Source organism: Botrytis porri, assembly GCF_014898465.1.
Source record: "Botrytis porri strain MUCL 3234 chromosome Unknown BPOR_003, whole genome shotgun sequence".
NCBI classification, from domain to species: domain Eukaryota; kingdom Fungi; phylum Ascomycota; class Leotiomycetes; order Helotiales; family Sclerotiniaceae; genus Botrytis; species Botrytis porri.
The window spans coordinates 2,517,823-2,540,432 of NW_024066077.1; the positions used below are offsets into that span (position 1 = coordinate 2,517,823).

The 22,610-nt window shown below is 38.7% G+C and overlaps 5 protein-coding genes across 5 annotated transcripts; 2 read left to right on the forward strand and 3 right to left on the reverse strand.

The window, feature by feature from the left end:
- Window positions 1-3,631: 3,631 nt before the first annotated feature.
- On the reverse strand, window positions 3,632-4,387 carry EAF01_002801 (uncharacterized protein; the record flags this gene model as incomplete). The annotated part of the gene is made up of 1 exon (XM_038911055.1): window positions 3,632-4,387. The coding sequence occupies one exon, from the start codon at window positions 4,385-4,387 to the stop codon at window positions 3,632-3,634; it is 756 nt and encodes a 251-aa protein (XP_038773977.1).
- A 1,985-nt stretch (window positions 4,388-6,372) lies between these two features.
- On the forward strand, window positions 6,373-6,921 carry EAF01_002802 (uncharacterized protein; the record flags this gene model as incomplete). The annotated part of the gene is made up of 2 exons (XM_038911056.1): window positions 6,373-6,672; window positions 6,802-6,921. The coding sequence occupies 2 exons, from the start codon at window positions 6,373-6,375 to the stop codon at window positions 6,919-6,921; spliced, it is 420 nt and encodes a 139-aa protein (XP_038773978.1).
- A 1,280-nt stretch (window positions 6,922-8,201) lies between these two features.
- EAF01_002803 (uncharacterized protein) lies at window positions 8,202-10,349 on the reverse strand (the record flags this gene model as incomplete). The annotated part of the gene is made up of 1 exon (XM_038911057.1): window positions 8,202-10,349. One exon carries the CDS (start codon window positions 10,347-10,349, stop codon window positions 8,202-8,204), a length of 2,148 nt encoding a protein of 715 aa, XP_038773979.1.
- A 4,542-nt stretch (window positions 10,350-14,891) lies between these two features.
- Window positions 14,892-19,241, reverse strand: EAF01_002804 (uncharacterized protein; the record flags this gene model as incomplete). Its single annotated transcript, XM_038911058.1, has 2 exons — window positions 14,892-18,247; window positions 18,305-19,241. 2 exons carry the CDS (start codon window positions 19,239-19,241, stop codon window positions 16,224-16,226), a joined length of 2,961 nt encoding a protein of 986 aa, XP_038773980.1. The 3' UTR covers window positions 14,892-16,223.
- Window positions 19,242-21,276: 2,035 nt separating this feature from the next.
- On the forward strand, window positions 21,277-22,268 carry EAF01_002805 (uncharacterized protein; the record flags this gene model as incomplete). The annotated part of the gene is made up of 3 exons (XM_038911059.1): window positions 21,277-21,284; window positions 21,353-21,422; window positions 22,074-22,268. The coding sequence occupies 3 exons, from the start codon at window positions 21,277-21,279 to the stop codon at window positions 22,266-22,268; spliced, it is 273 nt and encodes a 90-aa protein (XP_038773981.1).
- Between the last annotated feature and the right edge of the window lie 342 nt (window positions 22,269-22,610).

Sequence of the window (22,610 nt, forward strand, 5' to 3'; positions counted from 1 at the left end):
AGAAATAGAGATATAGTTTTATCTTTCCTATTATTATATATAATTGTTGTAGCCTATTCCCTATTGTCTGATTGTATTACCTTGCTTTTTTTATTTTGTTCAGTATTAGTTATTATCATTCTGGAGTATATTATACTTATTATAAAGCCTGTTTTATCGAAGTTATAGAAATCACAGTCAAGAATATTTTATTTCGCTTATATATTCGAAACTAATCGAAATCATTTTTCAATAAATTTAGAATTTTTATAAAAAGCTCTTTGAAAGTCATAAACACAATTAAAACATGTTTTTAATTCGATTCAATGTTTTACGAATTAATGTGTCCAATATACTTTATATCTTTTGATTTAAAAATATAATTTGCCATATCTTCTACCATTTTAAGTTTAAATAAAAATCCTTTTGAATTTATATTAAGTATATATTAAATAATCATTTCCTTTTTTAATTTTATAAGATTATAATAATTCGCTTAAGTTTCAATGTGGGGGATAAAACTATTCATTTTATAATTGAGTATTATATATAGTAAATTATATAGCTTAGCAGTTTTTCGAATACTAAGTTTTTTATCTTTTTGAATAGCTTCAATAACTAAGAGTATTCAAGCTTTTTTATTATTCAATTGTATTTTAATTAATTAATAAAATGTGTATTGAAGTGAGAGATTAAGAATTGAGGTGAAAGTGATTCATTTAGTAATATAATCCACTCGGTGATAAAACACGTTATTTGCTTTTATATTATTAAATTTAAAGTATAATCTTAAGAAAAAAAAGAAAAGTAATAATGATAATATAAAAGGATAAAGAAATTCTAAAATTATTTAGGTTTTATTTACTTCCTTAAATAAGCTAATATCAGAATTAATTAAGTATACTATAATTATTAATTCAAGAAGGAGACAAATAATGAAATTACTTCAAAAATTTTAATTCTTTTAATAATTATATTAATAAAAGCTAATATTACTTTACTAGTAATAGAAATACTTAGAATTAAGATATCAAATTGTTACGGGAGCTGCCTCTAGGGTCACGTGGAAGTGTCTAGAGATCTCTCGAGGTGGTTTAGACTAGACTTCAAGTAGGAATTCAATAAGGTTGTAACTGGTTGCAATTCTCGTAACTATAGTATGAAACTAATGATTGATCTTGAGCACGAAGCTCTACATTGTAATGAAACCCATTCCCTTATATAGACCTTCGTTCTCGTCTGGATAGCTTGGGTAGACTGTCTATCCTGTCTATCCACGGATAGCCTGGATAGCTTGCCTATCCTGTCTATCCATCACGTGACACTTGCCCCGTGACCTATATGATACTACTGCTTATCTAACCTGTGCTTACTAGATAACCTGTAACCGCTATCCCTCCTGTGCCTACTGTAGGATAGGTGCCAACAAAAGATAGGTACCTATCTTTTAATCATTGCTTATTGATTCGGTTACCGCTATCTTTCGTTACCCTTTAATCCAACTGTCCCTACAGTGCTATTTTCGTAGGTTCCAACACCAAGGCCTTAGGTTTATCTTATAATCCATGTTGCGGTGCGGGTACCTCCGTAACACAAATATATATAAAGAAGTAATAACAAATAAAAAATATATAAAAAATTAACAAATTATAATTCAAAAAGAAATAGATTTATTAATTAAAAACGATATTTAAAAAGAATTTATTTTATTATAAGAAAATAATTTAATTTCAATAAAATAGATATTTCTTGTTAAGACAAAAGATAATAAGGTAGAGTGATTTAAGGTCAAATTAGTAATTAAAGGATTTAGCTAAGTTTTAAATAAAAATTATAATAAAACTTTCATTTTTATAATTTAGTTTAATATTCTTTATCTTTTCCTTATAATTATTGTAAAAAAAGATTTCGAGTGTTTTTATTTTAATATTAAAAATATATTTATTGAATTATATTTGAAAAAAGAAATCTATTTAGTATTCTTTTAAGGTGCTTATATTTATTATGGCCATGTTCTATATACACTTTGGAGTTTTTATGGGTTAAAATAAGCTAGTAGAGATTGAAGTCTTTTTCTGAAAGAAAAGTTAATCAAGATGAGTTTCGTATAAAGTCTTACGGACCCATATTTATACATTAATTATTCATGTTAGTTAATTCTCCTAGTATATATAGATGATATTATTACTATTACTGTACAAAAACAAGATATTCAATAATTTTATTACAACCTTTTTGCTTGATTTAATATCAAAGACATAAGGAAGATTAATAAGATTTTAGAAATATGTATTATTTGTAACAAATTAAAGAGAGTATTAATTATAAATCAAAAAGAATATCTAAATATAATGCTTACCTAATTCAAAATCTCCTATAATTAATATATTTGAAAAAAGATATTAATCTCGAATTATAATTAATTACAATTAATATTCTTAAATGACAAGCTTATTGATATAAACAAATACTAATAAGCAATTAGTAGTATAATCCACTTTATAATTTATATTAGATTGAATATTATATTCGGTCTTAAAAGATTAATATAAGCTATATTTAACCCTACCAAATATTATAATATTGTATTTAAAAATCTTATAAGATATTTGAGGTTAATTATTAAATGAAACTATATTTTAAACCTGAAATAATTTAATTAAATATTTATAAAGAATATAACCTTTTATAATAAATTATTAAAATATATATTGATATAAATTAAACAAGTAATAAAACCAATTAAAAAAGTATTTCTGATGGGGTAGTAATATTCTATAATGAATTAATTTTATGGGTAAGTAAGAAGCAAATATTTATAGTTATATCTAATATAAAAGCTAAGTATATTTTTATGGCAATATTTATTAAATAAGAGTAATAAATAGTTCAACTTTTAAAGGATTTAAAATAACTATAGTATATTAGGAATAATAATGGAATTCAAATGCTTGGAAATAACCAAAAAGTATTAATATTAACCAAAAACTTATATTTATATAAATAATTAAAATATATTAATATATATTATTACTTTATTTGAGATCTTATAGAAAAATATTTAGTCAATATTAGCTATATCAATATAAATAATATGGCTATAGATGGATTAATAAAACCATATGTAAAAATAATATTTAAAAGATTCAAAAACATATTAAAGTTTCAAAACTAATTATTAAAACTAAAAGAATAAGCTCTTTAAAAAAATGTTAGAAATTATAGTATATACTTTAAGCTATTGTAATATATCATTTCCACTTTGTAATTAGATTTTATCTCTATATAATTAATCTATATAGTCAATAATATATGTATTCCACTGGCCTGCTTCTTCATTGTGAATAAAACAAGAAAATTATGTAAAGTATCTCGATGTATTATAATATATTGGGAATTCAAAGATTCAATGATTCTACATACATAATTACGAATACCTATCCCTATAGCGATGATTCTCCTAGAAATCCGACGCCATAGCTTTAACCCCTCTCCCTTTCGACTCTGTATATTACATACCTTGAAGTCATCGGTGAAGAAATATTGGGGACGGAATAATTCTGCTGATAAAAGTTATTCAAACTACAAATTTCTTGCCGGTTTGCTAGAAAATCCCAATCTTCCGTATATCTATCAGTGCACATACACAAACTCAACTCCCACCAGCACCTCCACCACTATTCCTTGCCTTCTTCCGACTAAAAAGTCGCTTCAAGAATGTAAATCTTTTCTCCGATTTCCTTCTTTTACTATCCTTGTTATGAATATCATTTTCCTCTTCTTCCTCTTCTCCATCATCATTATCCTCTTCTCCCATGCCTTCACCATCAGTCCCAGACATAGACACAGCTTCCCGTAAATCTCGTTTTGTTAAGAAAGACTCTCCAATTCCATCTCCCTCTGCTTCTCTCTCCACAGCCCGACCCAAAGAATCACCAAATCCATCTTCTTCATCCTCGCTCGGACTCCCTACACTACAGTAGAAAGCTGCGTCAGAGCCGGAACTATGTTCGCTTGGGGGTTTAGATTCAGAGTCAGAGTTTGGTTCTTGTTCGGCGGGATTTGAAGTTGTGGAGTTGGGGTTGTGGGGAGAGGGATTTGGAGATGGTGAAGATAGATTAGATGTTCTCTCTTTGCTTTCCCTGGGCGGGTGTTGGTGCTTTTCGTGACGAAGAGGTGATGGATGTGCTGTGGAAGTTATGGTAATTTCTGCAGGTATTGATGGCTCGCTTCTTCGACTAGCAGGATAAGGCCCCGAAAAGGGAGTTTGCTGTACAATTTCGTCATCCAGGATATTGGATGTTGATGGCAGAATGGTGTCGGATGAGTTTATCGCTTCGAGATTATTGGGTGGTGATAGGGGGGATCTTTTGGTACCCGATGGTTTGGGTACGTTGCGATTTTCCATGCTGGGCTGATTAGAAGAGAGTTCACACTGATGGATGAACTGTCGGGGTGATTTAAGTCTGATCAGGAAAGTTGATAGGGGCGAGATTTGGAATGTGAAGACTGCTGAAAGTAGATGAGTTGGCTTTGTGTAAGGTTTTGAAAGTAGGGGCCAGACTGGTTTGGGTATCTGATTGGTAAAACTTTTAAGTGTTGCTACTCAGGTTGCATATGATCAAATTTACGATTGAGTTGTATAGACAGTTTGACTACCTGATTGTTTATTAACAACTTGAGGGTCACACAGTCATGCCACTTCTTGCACTGCTCATAATAATTTTCACTATTCCGGAGCTCATTATACCGAAGAGTAGACCGGTATACACGAAAGCAGACCGGAACCATTAGTGAATCTGGAAAGTTCTTTGATGCGTCTGATCGAATATCTACAAACGGACTGCTGGATTGGGTGGAGGGAGGAAGAAATAATTCCGGATTGCTTTAAACTACTACTATATGGAAATCAATTATAGAGAGTGATTAGACTATCTCCCAAAGTGAAGTCATGATGTCTTTCAGATAAGTCCTATAGTCTGTTTCGTAGACTAACCGAACAGCAAAACTTTGCATAGAGGGTGCGTATAAACGACCGTAATTGTATTTTGCCGTGAAGAATAATAGCTAGAATGTAGATTGTAAGACTGAAATAGGAACTCGCGAGTCTCGTCGAGAGGTGATTTCCGCAACACAAAAGGGGGAAAATCTACTACACGTAAGTGATGAAAAGAGGCCCTTTGTTTGGACTCTAAACTTCAGTAGAACTTGAACACACAATACACATTCCAAGGAGTATACAACTATATAATAACGAAGCGATCACCATAGACAAATAAAAATGCCAAAATTTCGCTTATGATGATGATGCGATTGAGGTTTTGCTCTAGGCCTGATTTTGCCCTTTATATACTATCGCACTTCATGGACTCTGTTATGATTGATGGGGCATGACTACTCCAGACTAATTATGACTCGTTTTAAGGTACTAAATATTGGATCGTGCTCTTGGAGTTACATCACTCTCTTCTCTTGACATCAAGCCATTATACAATGATCACAGTAATTAGAAATCGAACACCCAAGCCTTGACAATCATCTCCAAGCATAAATATTACCCCACATAAGTCTCATATGAGACAACATAATTCAATAGTTCTATGAGATTTTTGATAGAGAATAGGAGTATCAATAATAATTCTCGTCTTTTGAACAATCACGAAGACTCACAGAGATATATGAGCACAACTGTCCTTGGTGCTTGCTTTTGACCTTACTTCGAGGATAGGTATGGATAGGGTAAGTTTCGATGGCAAAACAGGAATCTGAAATGTGATTAAATGATGTTTTGAAAAGGAAAGTAAATTCTATGCAAGCTGGCAAGATCTCTCTGGCAAACAAGCACATCCAAGCGCGAGGAGGTGTGATCTGACTTCGACAACAACTCCTCTAGGAATGAAACTCAATAAGACAGATGGAATATAGAGAGCCACCTGGGCAGAATTGAAACTGTCACTGACGAGCTTTCAGTCTCTAAATTTGGAATCTTACAAGATTACCACGGGAGGCCGTCTAGACTAGAAAATTGAAAGGGGAAAAAGAGCTTTGCGGAGCTAATCGATATGGTTAAGTTTAATTTGCAACCCATAGATCTAAACTATTTGGAAAGATCCTTACAACTGATAGATGAAAGAAAGCAAAGTACAAATATAAATTTGATGAAATCATCTCATAGCAACAGGCAATATCTGTGAATATCTATCACAATGAACCTCAACAAACTCATACGTGACGTTACAACAGCACAGCCACTCATACAACTAGCCCCTCGGACGGATAAACCTTAATCCGTGCACCCATAATTCCACAATCCCACCCCATCAAACCACCCATTCATCTCCATCTCAAGCTCTCCATCTCCCTCCTACCACTTTCCCCACCCCTGAACCCACTATGCCCGACGACTACTCCTTCACCGGCGGGGGTCTAAAACTCAAAGGCGCCTCCACCGGCGCCGGCATTACCAAAAAGAAAAAGAAGAAGAAGGTTGCTCCCCCCACGACTTCAACATCTCCACCTCCATCCAGCACTACACCTACCACACTCCAAAAAGCCCTCAAAGACGAAGATACCGCGAAGCCCACTTCCGAAGAATCAGAAATGAGCGAAGAACAATTGAAGTCTCTCGATCCGCGCGACGCATCTGGGAAAACGGCATCGGAGCGCGCGCATGAGGAGATGAGGAGGAGGAGGGTATGTTTTTACTTTTTCCTTCTCATTCACATTCACATCTCCATCTATATTTCCCATCTCCCAATCCATACAGCTCCGCATCCAAAACCCCCCCCTCCTTCAAGCAATACACTAACCCCCTCCCCATAGCTCAACGACCGCCTCAAGCGCGAAGGCGTCAAAACCCACAAAGAGCGCGTCGAAGAACTAAACAGATATCTTAGCACCTTGAGTGAACATCACGATATGCCCAAGATTGGACCTGGATAATGCGATTTTCGTTTTCAAAACATACATACATACACCTACATACATACACACCATTTACGACTTTCGGATTGCGAAAGTAGAAGGAAAGAAGAGGAGTTCTACGGAGTTTCACGAGAGAGCGCACATTATCAGAGGCTATACGGATTTATCTTATTTGACTTTACTTTACTTGACTCTATCACATTTTGATTTCTTTCCAAACTCGCGAATACTACATCAGGAACGGAGTCAGATGCAAACAAAAAGACCAATCGAAAACCAACCTACGTCTCTACGCCCGCGAATCCAAATCCAATATTCAATATTCAACTTTTTTAATGATCGATCATATGGCAGAACCGGAAATGATAGATGGATCGCGCGAAAGAGAGATAGAGAGATGCGCATATACCCCAATTAATGAAATATCATAAATACATACCATTATGTCGAAATCTCATATTTTTTTACTAGCTATAATGAGTCCGTCACGAGAAGATCTGCTTCGAATTTCTCTGCATGATCAAGTCGTTCTTGTGAATATATTAGCCGTGGCAACAGTGATGAGACTGGAAAAGATCCTCCAGTGAAACATCTTAATTTTTTATTTTTCAACGAGAGATGGAATTGAGAGTCCCAGAGGTGAGTTTCTGATGAAGAAGACTCAAGATGAGCAATGAAGAAGTGAAAATGTGAAGACGGGATAACGATATGAAAATATCCGGAACCATCAAACAACTCCAAGAACATCTGTACAACTAGAGAAACGTAACGAGCAATTCAAAAGTCTTCATGTATGGGAAACATACAAGTTCACCAATACCCTTTCCCTTCTTCACATTCAAAATCCATTCTTAATCATAAGAGAGCACCAATAATATGTATATAATTGTATGTATCTTCATATTTCTCCACAAGCTCCTATCACGTTATTTTGCCACTTCCACCATATTAATCATAATGCATCTCGTTCACCCCTTACTATCAATAGATATCCCCATGACTTTGCCATGCAATGTATAATAACCATATTTGATCCTTAACCAATTTCTCTCCAGCAATTCCGCGAAGCAAAGCACATATCCCGTGATGGGCTATTCCAATCTATGCGCCAATCCAAATTCCGTTTCTAAAAGAGTGATGATAAATTCGTGTCAAGTCATTACGATCGATCGTAAGAATGAGAGACTGATAGTTAAATAAAACTTATGACCGTAAAAACCCGACACCGACGCTATGCAAATGTGTAAATATCAAAAGAGTTCTGGTTCGATTTCTTGTATTCGTCCCAACTACTTGGCTTATAATGCAACAACAACCACCATTCCGACGGCACCAAGAATCATGTTGATTCCCAAGTTATTCCTTCCAGCACTATTGGTTTGTAATGATGCACTTCCAGTAGATGTCTTAGAAGTACTAGCGGGAGATCCAGTAACTACAGCAGGTACGACAGTAATAGATGTAACGGTCGATAGGGATCCATTGGGTAGTGTTGTGGTAAAAACTCTGGTAGAGGTACTGCTGGTTGTTCTTTTGCTGGTCGCTTCAGCGGCTTGTGTAGTAGTATCATCGTCTGAGGAAGCTGTAGATTCGGCCCTGTTAGTAGATGCTGGAGTTACAGCCATAACAGAAGAAGATTCAGTAGCGAGAGAGCTCGCAGGATTAGTCAATGTAGACAAAACACTATCACTGGAAGCCTCTGTAGTAGAACTTGAGGTATCAGCGGAGGTAGTAGCTTCAGAGGCAGTGGCCTGAGAAGTCGGTACCCCGGTGGAAATGGAGGCCTCACTTGTAGAAGCTCCTGTAGTCACGGGGACGGAGGTAGTGCTACCTGAAGATGTTTCAGTAGTTTGAAGAGCGGAAGTGGAAGCTTCTGTTGCAGATGAAGAAACTTGAGAAGTCTCAGAGCTTTGAGATTGAGGTTGAGATTGAGCACTAGTGGTAGAAGTCGATCCTGAATCCGAGTATAAGTTTAAGCCAGAAACTGATAAAGAAAAAGCATTGCTAGGAAGGTTGACCAAAGAACTAGAGATGGATGTTGCGGAGTTACCCTGAGATCCAATGGTAGTGGAAATAGGCAACGGCAATTTAAGAGAAAGAGTATCATGTCCAACTAAACTAGAAGTGGACTCCAAAGTCAAGGAAGTGCCATGGTTTCCAGAACGAGAACCAGGACCAGAAACAGGGATCGATGAAGGGGTATGATATCCAATAGAAGTGGAATCAACAACAGGCACTCCTGTAGAAGAGTATCCAAGAGGAGTAGAACTAGAAATTATAACATCAAGAAATATGGGAAGACCTCCCAGGGATATCGTTGAACTTGCAGATTTGGAAATCGCAGACGATACCGTGGAACTAGACCCTAAAGACGTCGACGTGACAGGGTGCGAATCTGTAGTTGAGGTCGAGGAGTCGTAAGGTATCTTGGTAGGCAAAAAAGCAGAAAAAGTAGAATTCACAAAAAAGAAGACGGGTAATGCAAAAGTAGAAGTAGAAATAGGAGAGAAAGAACGCGAGGTCGACCCGATTTTTAACATACCCGAATTTGTAGATGCCGCAGATGTTGGTGAACTGTTTGTCACCGGTACCACTGAAGTTGTGGTAGTTCCATCACTTGCAACAACCTGGGTCGATGATGCGGTGGTTGGCGCCGTAGTGGGAGCTGTAGTGGGAGCTGTAGTTGGTGCAGTGGTTGGTGCAGTGGTTGGTGCAGTAGTTTGTGCAGTGGTTGGTGCAGTGGTTGGTGCAGTAGTTTGTGCAGTGGTTGGTGTAGCGGTCGAAGTTGGAGCTGTGGTGGTAGGAGAAACTGATTGCGTAGGGGCCGCTGTAGAAGATGGAGATGGAGTAGCTGGAGCTGAAGCTGTGGAGGGGGAAGTTGTGGCCGATTCGGTAGCAACGACAGTATTCGAAGTAGCATCCGATGTTGTACTTGGAGCCGGAGTAGCTGTCGAGTTTGATCCAACTTGTCTCTTAGCCAATTCAATCATAGCATTTGCCTTTGCTGCCTCAACCAACGCATGTGCGACTGCAGGTTCCTGTCTATAAACAGCTTCCAAAGCATCCTTGTCATCTTCATAAACGCCATGTTGATATTTCTCCGTCATATGTTGATGAAGCACATCATGTAACATGGCAGGCTCAACAGTATCCAGCAATTCTCTAAAGGCTTGTTGATCTTCCATACAAGGAGGTGATACACTTCTTGGATTTCGGTTCGTGGTAGCGGCAGAAACAATTGTGATAGTGAGGAGGGAAAAGACCATAAGAGTCAATAAGAATTGCCGGATTGAAGGCATATTTTCCGACTTTCGAGGTTTATTCGCTTCGATATCTTGTTTCTCGTTGATATAGGACTCGGTCTCTGACATCAAAGGACTATTGACACTTGAATCGAGCTTTTGCTCAAGATCTTGGATCTTTCGTTCATTAGCTGTTGAACTCATGATTGCTCAACTCTCAAGGTACTTTGACAAGAAGAACAATTTTCAAGGATTATATTAGGGGTTTGAACGAATGTCAAAGCAATGCAACTGTAAGATAGGTGCAGTGGTGAGCTGTAATGCCACTTGAAGGTAAAACGAACGAAGAGAGATCAAGAAACGAGAAATGGAGGATGATGATGATGATGATGGATGAATTGTCAGACAATTGAATGTATGACAAGTTTTATTATGAGGGGACGATTTGCAATTGATTTGTCATTAGAGAGGAAGAGAGAAGATGGGAGTTTTGTTTAAAACAAGAGAGACAAAAAAGGTTTTAGCTTTTTCTTTCTCTTTCTTCTTCAGGACATCACTTGCCCTTTAAGTTGTGGCTGGGTATAAACCAAGGTAGCTAGCTATCAATTACCATGAGACTGGTACTCAGCACTCAGTACTACTTCGTAGATTGTTATTGCGGAGAAGGAAGGAAAGACTGGGAAGGAAAGACTGGGAAGGAAACACATAGGGGGGGAGTGGAAGTGGAAGTAGAAGTGGTTCGAAATGTTTTGTAAGGAACGAGCCAGTCGATTCCAAAGTGCTGCGGGTTGCGATAAGGAGTGGTGCTTAGATGTGCTAAAAGGGTGCTAAAAAGGGTGCTAAGATACTAATAAGGTGCTGTAAGAACTTCGGGTGGATTGATTGGGAGTGATACAGCGCAAGGGTATAGGGTAATATCAGGGTATCCAGGGTAAAGGCTGAAAAAAAGAGGTACAATTTATCAAAGAGACCACTTTGCGAACAAGGAACTGTTTCTCCTTGGATGGAGAATTCGAGATTATAGTTCATATGATACTGGGAATACTCGGAATTGCCATATGAGTACGAGAGAAGTATGATATGTCTGATGAGGTGTGATGTGCAACCGTAGAGTCGGATTATGAAAACCTGGTCCCGTTAACGTACCTTGTTCTTGTGATGGAAATTGTCGTAGAAAGCGCAGAATGAACGTCAAGAAAATATTCGTAGCTAGCGAGTGAGGAATTGAGTGATTGAGCGAGTGAGTGAGTGAGTGATTCGATATGCGAATTGTAAAGGAAGCAAGTGAGCAAAGTGGATTGGAAAACTGTTCTTCGCATCAATACATAACGAGGGGTATTAGAGACAATATACGTTTCTGCTTGATTACCTACATGTGATGGCGATGATCCTCTTGAGATAATACGAGGCTAAAGAGATCTTGGAAAAGGACATGCAGCTGCTATATGCAACTAATTGGTTGCATTGACACTGACTCTTCACTGTCGACTCAAGTCTCCTTTCTAGTTGGATCAAATGGTGAAGAACCCCCCCGAATATCCATCCATACCAGGATCCATACTTACCGCCGCCAAAGAATGACGATGCCAGTTTTCCACTCACCCAATTGTTGCATTTCCATGTCAAATCGCGCATTGTTCCGACCAGAACCTCCAAATCTACCATTCCATAATTTCCATCCAAGACCCACCATCTTCAAATCCTCACTCCACTTGATACTTCGATCCCCACCAAAAATTACTCCGTCTACTCTGTATACGAGAATCCTCACAAATAAGAGGAAACCAGTAGCGAAAAGCGACGCTACTTGTATCCGAATACTTCGAGAAGTGCCTTCAATACAAGCAGACAAGCTAATTGTATTATGCAGCCGACCAAACGATGCTCTCATTCTTCTGTCTTCGGATGGCTTCATGTGTTCCCTCGAATCGACCCACTTTCCAGCTTATCTCGAGACACGAGGGGAGTGTCTTTGATATTTATTCACCCCTTCATATCTTTCATTCTCCTTACAATTTACATGCCATTCTATTATTCATTTTGTCTAACCCATTACAGATTCACAGTATCCCTCAACACCTATCAACTCAACCGAAACCTCTAGCATCAAACCATCAAAATCAAATTATCCAAACCACCTTTGCAAACCCTGAAGCAACGAGGCAAATCATCATCTACCTAACAACCTACCCATTTCAACAAACCCCGTACCCATCCATAAATAGCAGCCTGCATAAAATATATGCACTACTTGTTCATCAATCCCCCGTAGTCTCAACACAACCAATGAATCCACGAACGCAAGCCGCGCCTCTCGATCCTCGCTTGACCTAGCCCCCGAGCACTCACCCTGCTTGGTTAACGTCGACCAAACGCAGTCAGTCCAGTGTCTTGGATCTTGAACTAGTGGCGAGGTATACCCGTTATACCCTCCGAACCTTCTCTTGAGTTCAGGAGAATCTTGATCGCGAGGTTTGTCGAAGAATAGGGGTCCATAGATTTGCTCACCAGTTCCCTCGTCTCCTCGTTGCAGGATGAAACATTATCCGAAATACATATATACAGTTTTATTATCCTCATACAATACACAACTCGTGTAAAAATCCCAAAAGCAGAAAACTTACTAATCACTCAATCAATTCCTCAACCAATCCCTCATGAGTCCACAAACTTTCCACTCACACAATCATCAGTCCCAAGTTCCAACCAACTCTTCGTATCCGACAATGCCATGCTCCCTATCCCCGACATCCGCCTGCAGTCGCAGTCACAGATGCAGATGCAGATCCGAGTTTAGAACTTCTTACATCGTACCTAGGAGCTAGGCTCTTCCTTCTAGAAACAATGTGTCCGTGTTGTGCATATGTCACTATGGTATATACACGAAGTTTATTGAATAAGCACCGCTCTCCGTCATCTGCATATTCACACAAGTTCACAAAGACCCTTATTTCAAAGCATTCCATATTATACTTCACATATTTTCATTAAAGCATCATCATCATCGGTATCATCGTCTACATAGCTATCCCCATATGTACAGAGTACGATATACGCAAAACATATCCCATCGTCTCAAGCCCAGCCAAATCAACCCAAACCCTCCAACCCAAACCCTCCAATCCCAATCTTCTACCTACTCTTTTCTCCTTCAACATTCAATATTTAAAAACCACATATACATCCCGCCACAAGGCAGTGCACCCACACTACCACTCACTCCATCCATCTCCTCCATTCATCCATCTATCTCTCACCTCATCTCTCCTCTTATCTCACTTCTCCTCTCCTATTCCATCCTATCCCATTCTAATCCATTCTATCCTATCCTATCTTATTCATCCTATTCCATCCCATCCCATCTCAAACCGTACCCTGCAAACACCAAATCTAAATAAATGTCTTACATCTTACAACTCACTCCCTATCCATACTTCGAAGAACATGAAAAAAGCTAAGAACAGTTTTTTCGAAATAACTCTCTAATTTATATTATATTCGAATTAGGTAATTATTTTATGTTCTGTTTTATAATCGCTAAGTCGGTATTTATTTAGATTGAGTAATTATTGTTATTAATATAAAAGAAGAGATATATTGTATTTATTTAGGATATTTAAAATAATCGATATTATTATAATATAGAATAATTATATTAAATAAATTAGTAGAAGAGATTTCTTAATGATTTCTATAATAATCTGAATCTTTTAGTATTTAGTAGTTTTATAGAGAGGTTTTATATATAAGAAGAAGGTTTTTAAATATAGAAAAATAAAAAAGGAAAATCTTTTTAAGAAGTTTTATTTATTTTGAAAAATGCTTTTAATAAGATTATCAATATATAGAAATGAAATGCTTTTCTAATACTTATAATTATTTTATGTAGGGAAATAGTATTCTTTAAATCTCAATAAAATACAATTTATATAAGTTATAGAATAATAATTTTAAAGAATAATAGAAATTAAAATATATTGATATTGATTATAGCTTTTTTAAAGTATATAATATATTATTAATTATTTCAAGAGGGAGTAGTAATCTTTAATAATGTAGAGTATATATCGTATTAAAAATTAATATTATAATTTGTTTTATATTTATTATATAATTTATTTTAGATTATTAGTATATTGAATATAAGTTAAAATTAGCTATATAATTATTAATCTCTTTTATTATAAGGTTTTAGAATTCTTTTATTAAAGAAATAATATTAGTAAAATAAAATGAGAATGAAGATAATATATCTTGAATAGAATTTAATTTGATTAAAGTATTATAAAGAAAAGGTTAGAAATGAAGTATTTTGTAATATAGGATTGAAATTAAAATTGTTTATATTATAAATGAGATTCGAAGAATTTAAGGATTAAAGATTTAAAGGTGAAGATATTCTTATAATAAAGTAGTAATATATTAATTATAGGATTTGATATATTGAAAGGAGTTGAATAAAATAGAAGGGAATAATAGAAATAGGTATAAGAAGTAGGAGATTGTAAAGATTGTAAAGAAGTAAATGAGAAGATTATAAAGGTTTTATAATATAACGGGATTTTATAATAGTAAATCTAGATCATTTGAGGGGGGTAGGTTTTCTTCGCTTTCTTATTTACCTTATATAATTAATATCATTTAAATATATTATATAGTTAGAATAGCTTAGCTATAGATAGATTGAATCGATTGAGACTTTATTACTACTATTCATACTTCCACACTTTCATCTCCCCCTCCCTTACTTCCTACCTTCCATCCGTCCATCCACCGCCATCACTACCACCACCACCACCAATTCCATACCACTAATACAATAGCCATCTACTTACCTACCTACCTACCCATCCACACATCCACACATCCAACCCTCAAACGAATCTCACAATTCGCCACGAATACGGAATACATAGTAGAATTACGTTCGTCAATGGGACGGGCTAGAATGAATGACAATGGAGTACCGGTTGATTTACGGGTTGAGTCTTAGCTCTCGAGACTCGAGAGCATGCTACCTACTATCTCCCACCTACCTAAGTATCTCCTATGACGATGACGATGACGATGACGATTTTGGCTACAAGTATACTAGGTAGGTAGACTATCTATCTCAATCTCATTCTCAGTCTTATTCAGCTCCTCAAAAGTGAAGTCATCATACATAAATATACATATATATATATCAAAAGTCCCTTCTTCCATTTACTCATTCACAATTACTTCAAAATACATACAAAAGAATTGAACATTTCGTCCCATCTTAAAACATCTTCGACTTCTCAACTTCATTTTCTTGATCCCTCCACACCACCACCAAATGGTCAAACCTATCACACACAAAAAAAGGTAGGAACTTGAAAGTCTCTATCCATCATTTCCCCATTCCCGTTATATTCATAATACCCTATACATTCTTTCCCAAACCCAGCCAAACCTTCATCCGATCCATCCCAATCATAAGAGTCGTATCAAGCTTATCCTTATGGCTTCATGTTTTCGTCGCATCCTCATGACCCCATAAGGATATGTCCTGCTCCCCGAAAGCCCAGAAGATTGAAGACTTGATTCGTTTTGATTTTTGTAAAAGCATTCAAGAAAAAAAACAAACTCCCTTGCCAGTACCAGTAATTCATCAGATCATCGAACTCGTGATTGTCACAATTCACCCATTTATACCCTTCCTATTTTCTTCTTTATACCATCCTTCTATATAGAACATGGAAGGGTGAAAATCTCGACGACAAATGATAAATCCTTAATTCCACGAGGCAATGCACTCAAAATAAACCCGAATCCTCAAATATAACATCACCAACCACAGCCATGATCAACGGAAAAATCCCATCATTTTTATTAAGATGGGTTTCTGTGGAGGCGCAAACAAAAAGGGACAAATGCACGCATGTAACAGAAATCGGGTGGGAAAGACGTGTCATGATCGGGGGCACCGATCTTTATAACCAATAGACAGCGAGCCTATTAGAGCTGTCGTAGATTGGACTCCGAGTAAATGAAATGTGCTTTGAAATGCTGAAAATAATCTGATAACCATCTCGTCACCTCGTCGAATTATTATTAGGATAAGTTATGCTCTCTCCCGTTGAGACGCTCAGATTCTTCTCCTCTATTGACGTCTATGCTCTTGCCACGCGGGGCTAGGGCCGAAGAACTGATGTTAGATGGCCGGTCGCCAGGCGGGCTTTTATTACGTTCTCGCTCAGCATCCTTCTCCCTACTCTCGTCCCGCTTCTCTCGCATCTTGCTTTTGATCCAACCTAGGGGTCCTCTTCTCTCTTCGGGCGCGACAGATCCACTATCATTGCTGGACATGATTTGCGCATGGGGTAATCCTGAGTCAGGCCCAACAGGCACGGTATCGCCAGTGAAACTCTTTCGAGGTCTGCCTGAGCTGCCTACAGAACTTGAACTCGCACCGGCACCACTATCTGACCCATTTTTGTTGGGACTTAGTGTAGCTCCCAGTGTGTTTGAGTCATCCCTGCGCCGCGATAGACGCCACATTGAACGTCTTTCTCTTGCCTCAGCGAAAGCAGGATCTTCTCCATGATCAAGATCCGATTGATCATTGAAAGATGAGTGAGAATGTAAGGAAGATACAGGTGATATGACCGGGCGCAAGGTTCTATCAGATGGGTGGTGAGGATCCTCTGGCCGCATAGGTGTAAAATGAGGAGGCTGTTCAGCACGCGGGGTTTCTGTAGCGGGAGGTGTAGCTTGCGTATTGGACAATATCGGGTTTAATGTGGACAAATGTTCCAGATGAGGATGCTCTGCATGATCCGAGTTACCGTGAGATGCATGGAGGCCCGGGGATATTGAAGATGATCGCCCATTCAAAGAATTTGTCGAGCTCTGAGCGCTAAGATTTGAGCTTCCTGGAACGCGTTTCTTCCTTAGCTTGTTAGGTTGTCGTCTATCGGTACTTTCCGTAGGTGATCGCTGAAACAGGTTTGAAACAATTCTAGATGGAGTAGAGACCTCAGGAGAGCGCTCATTTGATTCAGGAATCAGGCGCTCCTGGCTCGTCACAGTATGGCCTGAATCGGTGAGGGTTGGTTCGGTAGTCGTATTGAGTGCTAAAGCTGGAGAGGGCGATAGATGGCCTGAAGATGGAGGAGGCGCAGGTGAAAGACCTCGAGGTCCGTAGGAACGATTGGCAGTTAGGCCAACTGGAGATGGCGAGGGTGGGCCAGAATTTTTGTGCATTCGAGATGATGGCAATCCAGGAGATTTTTTTGAAGGTACAGTATTGCTTCGATGAACACCACCGCTGGATGTAGAAGTAAGTGCAATACCATAAGCTGGACTTGCCGGGCTGGGTGCACCATTCGACTGTCGCGAATGACGGGACGAGACAGATACATTACGTCGAATGCCACCGAACTTGCGCACACTATCAGCTCCAGCGCTAGCATTTGAGGCGGATCTTCCAATCGCGTTCTTCGATCTACCAGGTGTAGTGGGAGTTCCTGGGGGAGGAGTACCGTGCTCAACTTCATTTAAAGTCTGCTCGTCCGCTGCTGTACCTCTCATCCCAATCAGGAAGTGATCTTGATTCTCAATCAAGAAAATTAGTACGTCTTGACTTAGACGATACTCTGCAGGTGCCATGTCGTGTTCCGGGTGTGAAAGCATACCAGGCTGGAAGATGGCTGCGAGGTTGACTGCCGTCATTCTATTTTCATCCGATTTTGAGGCAAAAACTGCTAGAAGATCGAGAATGTATAATAGTAGCTGACGATTCAATGGTGGTAATTCGGTGATTAGTTGCTGGTAAGTAATGATGGCCTTATTGACATCGAAATTGTCAGAAAATTGGGGGCTACCATCACTGTCGCCAACTGCTGCCATAGTATGACCTCTTAAAGGCTCTCTAAATCGCGAATATAAATCAAGCGGGACAATTGGCTCTGGTAGTAAATTAAGATATCTTCGTAACACGTTTGCCGCATCATGAACTGTGTACCCAGCCCAATCAAGACCTTTTCCATAACGATCAGGAGAATCAAAAATTATTTTTAATTCTTTGATGCGCTTTTCCGAGCCACTGAGCCGGAAGATTCCCTCTACATTAGTTGCTATTCGGATAGTGGTCAGCCAGACATCAAAATAACACCTCCATTCAATAAACATACCTTTCTCTTTCAAATAAACTCCACACTTTGCAACTACTATTGGTACATAACCATATATGTAGCTTTGTCCTTGGGCATCGACGAGGGAGATAGCGACATTTGCATATGCGATACTCTGTCGCAAAGGTACACCAAATATACCTGTTGGTTGGGATTCTGGAGTTTCTTTTGTCAGTTTCGATTTTATCATTGTTACCAATTTTAACAAGCTGAATTTTATGTGATGATAACGACAGAAGTTTAGCAATTGTTGACTTCTGCTTAGAGAGTTGGTGCTTCGCTGCTTTATATACTGGCTATGATTGTTTTGAATACGGATTTTGGAACGCTGCTTAGCTGCTATATCCTTGGACAGCTTTTTGCTGAAAGAACTTCTCTTTCTTCGTTTTATGCCACTTGTTGACTGGGGGTGTCTAGTTTCATAGTTGGAATTGAGCTGAGAATTGTCCATCAAAATATGCTTTCCAGACACTAAACTGGAAGTTGACGGCCAGAGAAGACTCCTAGATTTGTACTCGTGAAGAGACTGTGCATGTCCTGTGAAAGTTGTTGTGCTTGATTGTGTCTTTGTCGCTAATTCGTCTGCTTCTGGCATTATATCTGTCGCAAACTCTGGAATACCGTCTACTATTGATGAATTGTTGTGCATTGGATTCTCCTTGAATAAAGGATCCAAATTTCTCGGCAGATTGGAAACAAAATTGGCATAGAGAGAATGGCCCAGATCCTCACTTTGTTTCTGGGCCTTCAACAAAAGAAACTTTGGGGGGTCTTTACCAGTACTGGGTTCCTGAGTCCTAGCAGGGGGCCGAAATGTCTTCCACCAGCTCTTCAAACTCTGCTTCGTTGGGGGTGATGCGGCTTGTTGTATGGGGGCTGGTTGTGGGCTCGAAAAGGGCTGTTGTGTCGTCGAAGAAGTGGGATGATCAGACAGCATATTGGAGTTGTTCAATCAGATCTGCTGATCGTCCAGACAATATACAAACGGTAGCTCCAGCGATAATTGATGTCGCAAAGGACCTCGAGGCCCAGCAAGTCTAGGAGGAGACACAGGCAGCAGAATTCACCTTTCGCACGAAGTGGAAATATCTATATTGTTGATTCGGAGGGGTCAAGAGAATAGAGGAAGTCTTCAGATTAGGTTCTGGTCGGTCGTAACTGAGAATGAAGGTGCATGCGACAGCAATGATAGGTATTGTTGATGTGGGTACAGTGATTGTTTGTGGGGATTGTGTTGCTGGAGGGGCTTATTTCTATTTGCGACGCGACCGGGTCTCTCTCTCTCTCTCGAGCAAGTGTAGTAAGTGTAGTTGGTAATGTAAGGTTTTGGGCTCTGCAAAAGCAAGAGGAATTAAAGTCGAACTTGAAGGATCTGGTTATGAGCAAAACAATCAAGTAGTTGCGAGACGATAAATCCGTAGAGTTGCTGATAATGGTTGAGAATATCAGGGAACAGTAGAGGTGGTGGTTGATTTGAAGTGAAAGAGTTCGGAGAGTAGAAACTTAACGAGTGGAGAGTGACGCTAAGAAGTGCAGTACATTGGAATCTATGGTCTAGTCGTGTAAATAGTGGTACGGTAGTGGTATTGCAAGCTTTCACTCAAACTCTGCCCTGCTGACCCATGAAATAGAGGACAGTACAATATTGAAGACAACGTCAGACCTTCAAATTGCTGCTTTATTTGTTTAATAGAGTTTTGGAGGTGGTGGAAAGTTTGAAGTTTGTCATTGATACGTGGGAATCCCAAGTTCAAGAATCACGAGTCAAAGCCAACTACAGTCTACAGTACCACCCGAGTGGTTACTTTGAAGTTTCATTATACTCATAACTTATCATGTTAATGAATTACAGCTTTTTCGGAAAAGTAGGTCCTGATTGATCTACCAATTATTCACCCTGTTTTGAGAGACAGGATTAGTAGCGAACAAAGATCTGGACTTTTTTTGGCTGGAGTCTTATGGAGAGGGTCATGGCCAGTGAGCAAGTCCATCTATCTATAGTTAGATGAAATCTTTGATCATTTACCTGGTAAACTCTTCAGATACCTATGAAATACGGGAATACATGAGCTGGCAAAACATCATCATCACCTAGGTACCCAGTGCTCTTGTATACTTCTATCCATAACCAGGGCAACCAGAACAAAGCGATTGGAAAAGATGGAAGATGGATGAACCCTTGATGCAGGAAACACATAGGAGTTCCCGTATCAGTTCCTGTACGTATCAATCGATGAATAAACTTTCTTCCTCTTCTTCTTTCAGGCGAGGCGGTATTGAAGTCAGTACCCAAGTCAGTACCTTATTAATAAGTCATTGAACGAAAACAAACCCTACCTACCTAGGTACCTGTAGTCATTACCCCCCATGGTTCCCCCATCGCTTCAGTTGCTTGGTCCTTTTGCATTGTACTCTCATGCATCAATTTAGGATGCAATGCGAAATGACTTGGTGATTGTTTGGGTATAGTGACCGGCTTCTAGTTTCTCACAAGAAGATCTTCATTTCATATATAAAGAGAGAGGAGGACATGGCAAAAGTACAGTTGTTGTACCCCTTTATCAACTGACTAATAGACATAACATGCTTTGTTTAACTTTTGTGATACCCGTTCTCTCATTCAAGGAGAATGAAGAAATATAGTTAGCATTCGAATGTCAATAAGTGAAGAAAGGAAATTGTATGTAAGATGTAAGATCAGATCAAAAAGTTACCATGGATCAACAAAGAAATTCGTGCAGGGGCCACAATCAACTTCGGATAAAAGTTAACATACTTCCGACATTAACCGACCCAATAAACAGAGCTCTAACTATTTACCTTGCTAAAAAAGCCTTTTAATTTGATACAGAAGAGTTTATCATATCAGCCTCATCCATCAGCCTTGACAAGTCTTTCTAATAAACTTATAACCTTCTCAATAAATCGGTCAAACTTCTCAATCTCTCTCACATATAATTCAAATCATCATCATGGAAGGGTGAGTAATAGAGCTCTTCAGCTCTTCAAAAACTCTACCAATCCAATTTACTAACGATGATCAAATAGACTCACCCCCTTGGAGCAAAGAGAATTCCAAAGCCGTATGGAAAGAAAGCAAATGAAGGAATTCATGGGCGTAAGTTAAGATCCTCTACACAATTTCACTTCCACATGGTCGAATACGAAACCTTCCAAATATTCCAAGCGGGGAAAACACATCAGAGATAATACGAGGATTGTTCATCATACCCCGCGTCGCACTTTATTATCCTGCGCAGCCCACCTAGGAGAACAAAATTCTTCAAACTCCGATTGGACTTGCATCGAACATGCTACAGCCGAAAATCCTCTCTCAATTTCGAGTAATGGCCTGCCGATACCTTTCGATCGAGCTTCTTTGCTCCGCTGTCCCTCTAGATCAATCCTCGCCGCCCTGATTGAAATTCGATTATTCGTGCGAATCATAATGGGATTTGGAATCTACCTTCTGGCCACTCCACCCATGGCGAATTCAAATGGATTTCCACAATGCAAGCAATCGTAGCATTGTCGGAATGGCAATTGGCTAGCGCTTAGCCAATTAGTTTCGCAATAACATATTTGGAGAGTTCCAAACCCTTATCCCCAAACCATCTCCAATATCACGCACTCTACACCCTTTCCAAACTTCTTCCATTCATTTTCACAATTCATCCCCGCACCCCTCACCCCCTCGTCTCCACCCTTCCCCAAGAACCTCATCATTTCCATCCCCAAACCCCCAACTAACACCCCCACCCCTCCACAGATGTTCTCCAACCTCGTAACCCACTGCTTCGACTCCTGCGTCGACGACTTCTCCACCAAATCCCTCATCGCCCGCGAAACCGGTTGCGTCTCCCGCTGCGTCCAAAAATTCATGGCGGGAAGTGAGCGCATCGGTCAGAGATTCCAGGAACAACAAGCACAGATGATGAGTCAACCTCCTCCTGGGTCGAGGTAAATCGATTTTTCTGGTGTGGCGATATAGATAGTGAGAAGAGAAGAGGGAGGTGAAAAAATGGGGCTGTACGATAGATGTTTGAGGATGCAGTCGATGTTGAGGGAAGATATCGATATGAATATGAATGCCTGCATGACGGATTGTGGGAATGAAAATTGTCGAGAAATTTATTGTCTATGAAAAGATAATGTGTGGATAGTACATGAAGGATAAAAACTCGGAATTCTCCTCTTAAATTGGTCGGAATATTTCTCCTGAACTTTTAACGAAGATCACTCTTACGATGCCAAAGAATGTCAATCTATAGACGCCATATCCTGATCATTCTTCTCATTGATACAA